Consider the following 8149-nt stretch of genomic DNA (forward strand, 5'->3'; position numbering starts at 1 on the left):
AATCTATTCGGCCGCACAAGTTCTGGCCGCATTTTCTTTTTATAGAAAGGGCAAGAAGCTCCTGATCTTTCATTGTTCTCTAAACTTTTGCAAGAATAATGTAAGTTGTAAGAGCATATACCAATGTAATTTCTTCTGTTATCTAAAGCTCAGCCTTTAAACAAAAAAAAATAATGCACCTGATCTTTAGTAATGCTTTAGCTTCTAGCATGAGGATCTCAGATTGACTTTAACATGAATATATAGAACTTTCTTCAATGGATTGAAACTAGAAAGAAAATGTAACCAGCTGACATGGCCTTTCTTGGCTCCGACATTCATTACTAGGAATTATAAGTAATTAGGAAAATAGTGTACATATCGATGGTACATATCCTATCTCACAGATGGCTGCTGCTGTAAGTACAGTCCTGGAACTCTATATCATCTATAGGGTCTCTCACCAGAGGATACGGGCAACCACCTTGGTCATACTCACCACTTTCCACAGCAGACAGCAATTCACATGGTGATGGTACTACGCCATTTGATACACCTTGGATGTTGGTGCAATTCCATGCTGGACGCTTCGACCTTGCATTAGCCATGGTAATGGTGACATTAGAAATGCATATTCCAGTGAATGGTGCATTAGGGATTCCGTCCAATCTTGCAGCAATCGAGACATTATCGGCAATGATGTTACTGTAACTTATCCCATCTACGACAGGAATTGCATTCGGATTGAAATTTCCATCAGGGTGTGATCCATAAGCCCCTGTCATCCCAAACACCCACTTCATAGTTTGCAGATTCATTCCTTTAACATAGATTCCCTTGATGAATCCTCCTCGGCCGGGAGCGGTTTTGATCCTGACCCCTGTTTCTGAATTAATTGCAGTTATATCTTCAGCATGTACTTCTTGGATACCACCAGACATTTCACTGCCCAGAGCAATTACAGCACTTGTGGGAGATATGCAGGTGAGCCTTCGAATGTAGATGTGCTCACTTGGCATGCCAAAGTTGATCCCATACTCATCCCATCCACTCTTTATGGCTACACAATCATCTCCAGAGACAATGTAGCAGTCCTCAATCCGCACATGAGAGCATGAATCTGAATAACGTTCAAGTGAATGTGTACATGTAAAAGGCAAGCAATTAATTTCATATTGAATATGAAAAGCAACAGAATTTTCATCATTTAATGGTAATGTAGGTGCCAGAATTTAGGCAACTAACCTGGGTTGATACCATCAGTGTTGGGAGAGCGCACTGGGGCAAGAATAGTTATTCCTCTTACAATAATGTTCCTGCATAATTCGTCCATGTTAGGACAACACAGAGTTAACATCACACACACACACACACACACACACATATATATATATATATATATATATATATATATATATATATATATATATATGAAATGGTCTGTGATTACCAGAATGGCAAGGGAGATACTGAATGGGCATGTAAATGGAGCCGGTTTGGATCTAAACATTACTGAATCCAACTTAATCGGATTTTACATAATCCTCATATTCAGATTCAGATGGAAAAAAATTAAAACTGAATGAAGTTTCGACTAGCTTAAATATCTAAGGGAGTGCAATATTGCCCATTAGGGTTCTGCTTTCCTGGTTAGAGGCATAGTTTGTCACCTGACATGAGACAACTATTGTTCAAAACTCATGAATGGCATCGCTTGCTGAAAGGTTAAAGCAGAGTGGTATTTTCTGGTGGGTAATGGGATGACTTTAAGGGTTTTACCAACCAGAGACCTGCTAATGCATAATTGGTGAAGGGGGATTTTTTTTCTTCGCCATCAGAAGAGAAAAGGACGAAATATTTAGATGCATTTGAATTCGGACCTATGTTGGATACTGATTTGGTTCAGCTTAAGATGTAATACTCTATACTGAATCATGATCCGACTTCTTGCTACCGTATCTGACTAAACGAATTGGGATTCAGGTCGGATACCCAACCTGAATGAACTGTTTATATCCACAATTCTGCATGGATCATTAACATATATGCACATACGTGAACATGTTAACATATAACGATGCATGAATCTGTAAATTTGTTATAAATACTTTGTGTTTGAAAGAATGAAGACCTGCTATAGACAGGGTGAATATTCCATGATGGGGAGTTGACGAATGTAAGGTTTGAAATGACGACGCCATCCGAATGCATAACTTCTACAAGGTAGCCCCGAGTGTATTTTAGTTGGTTCCCATGGAACTTGCTCCACCATAGCTCACCCTGGCCGTCAATCGTACCATTATCACCTGCCATCGTAAAATAACAGAAATCATCAACATGGCTGGCGTCATTTTGCTGTATAATTAAGATCAATGTTGTCAGTATCGGCCTGTATCCGCCGATCGTATCATATTGGCAAAAAATTGATACGATACTAACCTGAATAGATTATTTTTTAATAAATAAAAAATTCTTAAAACTAATTTTTAATAGTATTTTAATGGTTTTAACATGTGTCACGTTCTGATTGACACAAAATATTTTAAATTATTTTTTAGCCGATTCAGAATGATTCACTTGAGATTCGGTACCGGGCGATCCACCTGAATCGTTGGCCAAACCATTCAGGGCCGATACCTATACTGACAACATTGTCGATTAAGACACCCGCCTGGGTTGTCCGTGTGGCAAAGAGCCTAGGGAGAAGGTGCTGACCCTCTCGATCCCAGGTTCGACCACCCAGGGTATATATACCTTGCAAGGGAGCGGACCCATTAAGTGACCCAGTTCTCGGCGAGGTTCGTTGTCATAAAAAAGAAAAACTATAATTAAGATCATTCAAAGAGAAGTGAAACCGTTAAAGCACCTGTGATAACAACATCAGTAAGGTTTGTTCCAAAGATGAGGCTGATGTATCTTCCCCCTGGTTCATCCCTTCCTCTCCCATAAGAAGGCAGAGGGTCAATTAGTGGCCACTCGCTAATATCCTGTTGCACAAAGAAATAATTGTTACTGGAGAAATAGGGGTGTCAATGGTTTGGATTCAGGTAGGAGATCCGAGTGATTCCAAATCCGAATCAGAATACTGAGGAACATAAGCATTTTTCTTCACTTGAAAGCCTGCACGGTAACAGGTTACACTCTACTTGCCAATTGGACACCCTTACAAGAGCATGCCCCATGTTGGGGTTTGGTTGCAATTACCGGTAGGACTGTCAAGCGGGTCGGATATCTGACCCATCAGACTGCACATAAACCCGCCTCGACGTCCTGGTGGAGTATGTGCTTGAGAGAAGTAAATAAAGTAAAAGGGATTATACTTTTTAAGCTAAAAAAATATTGAAAACATGATAAGATCTCCCCGATTTATAGCCAAAGTAAAATAAAGCTTTTATTGAGATACAAAACTAGTTAATAACTAAAAAAAAAACTAAAGAGTGCAAGGGTATTTTGGTCAACAAGGGAAGGGAACGGAGTAGTAGTTCACCTAAGAAACCAACGGAGACGAAATGAGGGGAAACCGGCGAGATGGGAGGGAGGAAGGGACTGACCTGAGAGCCGAGGATGACGGCGTCTCGGTGGAGGTAAAGAGTGAAAGTACTGGTGAGGTTGAAGCTGCCGGTGAGCCACCGGCCGGGCGGTATGAACAGCTGGCTCCCCCCGTCGTTGGTGAACTGGCTCAGGAACGTGACGGCGTCGCGAAAGGCCTTCGTGTTCACCGTCACGCCGTCGCCCACCCCGCCGAACTCCGTGATCGACGCGCTGTGCGCTCTGCACGTCGGCGCCGAGTACGTGAACGACGCCGAGATCGGCCCGCTCGGTGCCGGCGTCGGCATTGGCTCCGGCGTCGGCGTTGTCGGCTTCGGTGTCGGCGTATGCGTCCTCTTGGACGACCTCCGGCATTCTACTGGTACGGAGAGAAGGCACAGCGTCACTGCTGCTAACCCCACCAACCGGTTCATAACCTGCACAACCCCACAAACAAATGGTGACCTTTACAGCAGAAGAGACACGATCTAGACCTATATACTAATAGAAGAGGAAGCGAGTAAAAGAAGGATGGTGAGTGGATGAGAATGAGTCATTGAAGAGGAACACGAGAGAGAGAGAGAGAGAGAGAGAGAGAGAGAGATGATGGGTGTTGTGTGATTAGATCATTAGAGGGAATTATACGTTGTTTCTCTGGAAACCCATGGCTACCAACAAGGATGAGAGAGATGGAGACGATGCTGCGGAGTGGGAGGAGGGGAGCACTCCTTTTTATACTGATAAACAAGATGGTGCTTTAGGTTATTGTTTGTGAGATGGTTTCCTTTGAGCTTTTGCTTCTTAAATGACGGTTTCACGTGCGAACTAAGGGGATGGGTCCGTTTCACTTCGTGAATTGACATTGGTGTCCTCTCCTCTCTGCTTATTTCAATAAAATTGAGTTTCCGATGGAGATTGAATATGACCTGATCTGCTTCTCCATCAAGTGAGATCTGCAGTGGAGATTGAATATGACAGATAAATCGGTGATATACGATATGACCTTATCTGACCACAGTCAAGCACTGCTTCAAGTTATAACGAGAGTTTGAAAGGTATTGATCACGCGCGCTCGAATCCAGATTGTGAGATCGTCCTGCTTAAAACTATTAATCACTGAAGAAAAAGGCATAAGAGAGCACAAACTTTTTCAACCCTTTTTCTCTCTTTTCTGCGCTTGTAATTTTATGAACCGGACTTGAAGGTCTTCTTCTCGTGACCCTAGTACTTTAATTGCAGTCAGGATCACGACAATGCCTTCTCTTTCTTTCACCCAACAGCATTTTTTGGCACTTCTTCTTTTTTTTTTTTAAGTTTTAACCTTCCAGTTCCAAGTAATTTCCTGCGTTTTCTCTACCCTGTTTTTGCCTTTTGCAAACTGGAGTTTGGAAATAAAGTAAGCTAAAGACTGTTTTTTCTGTTTTTTTATTTGTTAATGTTGATTTGCCAAATGTTAGTGAAAGATTTTTTTTAAGGAAAATAGATTTGATTCAAATATAAAAAATATTATGACGAGGAATCATCAGCTGTTACAGAAAAAACAGAGCCCCAAAAAGAAATACAATTAAGCTCATTATAGAGCAACAAGAAGAAACACCCCGGTGCAGTGAGAGAAAGTGAGAGAAATAGAGGGTAAAAGCCAAAAGGTGCAGCACATGAAATAGCACAAAACACAATAGCTGAAAAGTAAAACTTCAAATGTATTGCTATTCACGAATTCACTTTTTCTCTCTCTCACTACACACCTTTAACATGAAGAAGTATCACTATTTAGGCAAAACCTTTACATAAAAATAGGAAACTTGAGCTAAAAGTTAGGAAAGAAACCACACCTACACAACTTTTGAGACTCTACTAACAAAAAGTAAATCTTTATAAACTAAGAAACTGAAAATATGTGGGCTTTGAGTGCTCTTCAAGTCAAATGTGGGCATTGGATGCCCTACCCACTTCCTTCTACCTTGAGCACCAAGTCATACGTGGGCTTTGGATTCTCTTGCCCATGACCTTGAGCATTAACCAACATTTTTCCCCCTTAGTGTGAAAGGCCTTGCACACCTATGGATTCTCTGAACATCAAAAATTTTTTAGATGACAAGGCTTTTGTGAAACCATCGGCAACTTGATCATTTGTAGAGCAATGCTTCAGCACTACTTCACCTTTTTCCACTGCATCTCTTATAAAATGATATCTAAGCTCACTGTGCTTTGTCCTACCATGAAAAGTAGGATTTTTAGCAATAAAAATTATAGAGTGATTATTACAATAGAGCTTAGTTGGAAGATTTTGTTCTACATACAGGTCCTTCATAACACGCTTCATCCAGATTGCTTGACAAGTAGCAGATGTAGCAGCAATATATTCCGCTTCTGAAGATGATAGTGCTATTGAATTTTGTTTCTTTGAACACCACGACACAATGCCTGAACCAAAACTGAAAGCAAACCTGCTTGTGCTTTTTCGATCATCCATTGAACCTGCCCAATCACTGTCAGTAAATCCAATCAAATTAAAGTCAGTAACATGATTATAAAAAATTCCATAATTGATTGTTGCCCGTATATAGCATAGAATCCTTTTTGCTGCGCCTAGATGTTGCACAGATGGATTGTGCATAAACCTTGAAATCATACTAACTGAGAATACAATGTCTGGCCGAGTGTGAGTTAAATACATTAATCCATCGACCAAGCTTCTAAAACATCTTTCATTTGCTCTTGCCATTCCATCTTCCAAACTCAATTTTTCATTCGCATTCATCAGAGTTTCACAAACTTTGCAATTCAACATCTTTGATTTTTTGAGCAGTTCCAAAGCATACTTTTCTTGAGACACGAAAATCCCTTCTTCAGATTGCACAACGTGAAGACCAAGAAAAAAACATAGCATCCCCAAATCTGACATTTCAAATTCCTTCATCATACTATGTTTAAATTCTGCAATAAGCTTAAATGAAGAACCAGTGTAGATAATATCATCTACATAGACACTTACAATAAGAAATTCATTCCCATTTACTTTGACATAGAGTGTAGGTTCACTATCACTTCTTTGAAAACCATTTTGGCGGAAGAATTTATCAAGGCAACTATACCATGCACGCGGGGCTTGTTTTAGCCCGTATAAGGCTTTTTTTAACTTATAAACTTTTTCTTCCTTTCCTTTAACAACAAATCCAGATGGTTAGTCAACATACACGAATTCATTTAGAAAACCATTTAAAAATGCAGCCTTAACGTCAAATTGAAAAACTTTCCATTTGAATTAAGCTGCAATCGCAAGGATCCTTCTCACAGTTTCGAATCTTGCAACATGTGAAAACGTTTCAGTAAAATCAATTACATATTTTTGCATGAACCCATTAGCAACTAACCTTGCCTTATATTTTTTTACATTTCCACCAGCATCATACTTGACCTTATAAACCCACTTTACTCCAATTGATTCCTTTCCTGGTGGCAAGTTGGAAAGCTCCCATGTGTCATTCCTCTTGATGACCTCCATTTCTTCTTTCATTGCATCTATTCATTTCTTATATGCGCAAGCTTCATCATATGATGATGGTTCTAGTACAACAAAAGCAAAATCACATTTATAAATATCCTCTAGAGACCGTACCTTTTTCGGAGGAGTGTCATCATCAAGTGTGGACTCAATATTTTCTGTGAATTCATCTCCCATACTTGACGTTTCTGGAGATAATGCTTCAGTAGTATGATTTGATTGTGATGCCACTTCATCAATTTGCAACTTCACGCTTTCATTGTTGGTCCATTGCCAACATGCTTTTTCATAAAAAATAACATCCCTTCTTATAATCAATTTTTTAGAAGAAGAATTATAGAGATGATATCCCTTAGTTTCATTACTATAACCAACAAAGATACACTTTTCACTTTTCTTATCTAACTTGGTTCTTTTTGAAGAGTCAATCAAAGCATATGCTATACTACCAAATACCTTTAACATACTTATATTTGGTTTTCGATTCCACCAGGCCTCATAAGGTGTTTTGTTTCGAAATGCCTTTGTTGACAAAATATTTAGGATATGTACTGCAGTGTTGACGGCTTCTGCCCAAAACTCGTTTGACACCTTCTTTTCACTTAGCATGCTGCGTGTCATTTCTACCACTGTACGATTTTTCCTTTCTGCCACTCCGTTCTGTTGTGGTGTCTTTCTTATTGTCAGTTGCCTGCAAATACCATGATTTTTGCAAAACAAACCAAACTCATCAGATAAAAATTCTCCTCCTCTATATGTGCGTAATATTTTTATAGTTTTTCTTCTCTCATTTTCCACAAGGAACTTAAATTCCTTAAATCTATCAAATGCATGAGATTTATGAGTAAGAAAGTACACCCAACTCATTCTAGTAAAATCGTCAGTTAAAAGCAAAAAGTATTTGCTATTGTTTAATGAAGGAGTTCTCATGGGCCCGCATATGTCAGCATGAACTAATTCAAGAGGTTCTTTAGCTCTCCATGCTTTTCCAACTGGGAATGATAATTTGTGTTGTTTACCATAAACACACCCTTCACATATCTCATTTGTACAATTAATGGTTGGCAAACCAACTACCATATTTTTTTTTGATGCAAGAGTTTCAAACCATTAAAATAAAGATGCCCAAACCTCAAA

General features: G+C 39.5%; 1 protein-coding gene across 1 annotated transcript; it reads right to left on the minus strand.

The window, feature by feature from the left end:
- Window positions 1-244: 244 nt before the first annotated feature.
- On the minus strand, window positions 245-4197 carry LOC149832582 (putative polygalacturonase). The gene is made up of 6 exons (XM_090012509.1): window positions 4153-4197; window positions 3531-3944; window positions 2846-2966; window positions 2111-2285; window positions 1225-1295; window positions 245-1099 (listed from the first exon to the last, which is right to left on the minus strand). The coding sequence occupies exons 1-6, from the start codon at window positions 4171-4173 to the stop codon at window positions 381-383; spliced, it is 1521 nt and encodes a 506-aa protein (XP_089868635.1). The 5' UTR covers window positions 4174-4197; the 3' UTR covers window positions 245-380.
- Between the last annotated feature and the right edge of the window lie 3952 nt (window positions 4198-8149).

The sequence above is a fragment of the Nuphar pumila genome, chromosome 7 (assembly GCF_984573655.1).
Source record: "Nuphar pumila chromosome 7, dmNupPumi1.hap1.1, whole genome shotgun sequence".
Taxonomy (NCBI): Eukaryota; Viridiplantae; Streptophyta; class Magnoliopsida; order Nymphaeales; family Nymphaeaceae; genus Nuphar; species Nuphar pumila.

Coding starts and splice junctions, on each gene's coding strand:
- LOC149832582 (XM_090012509.1), bottom strand. CDS start 4,173: ATGGGTTTCCAGAGAAACAAC. Junction 3,945..4,152: donor TGGGTTTCCAGAGAAACAAC/GTATAATTCCCT, acceptor GGGGTTGTGCAG/GTTATGAACCGGTTGGTGGG. Junction 1,100..1,224: donor CACTGATGGTATCAACCCAG/GTTAGTTGCCTA, acceptor AACGTTATTCAG/ATTCATGCTCTCATGTGCGG.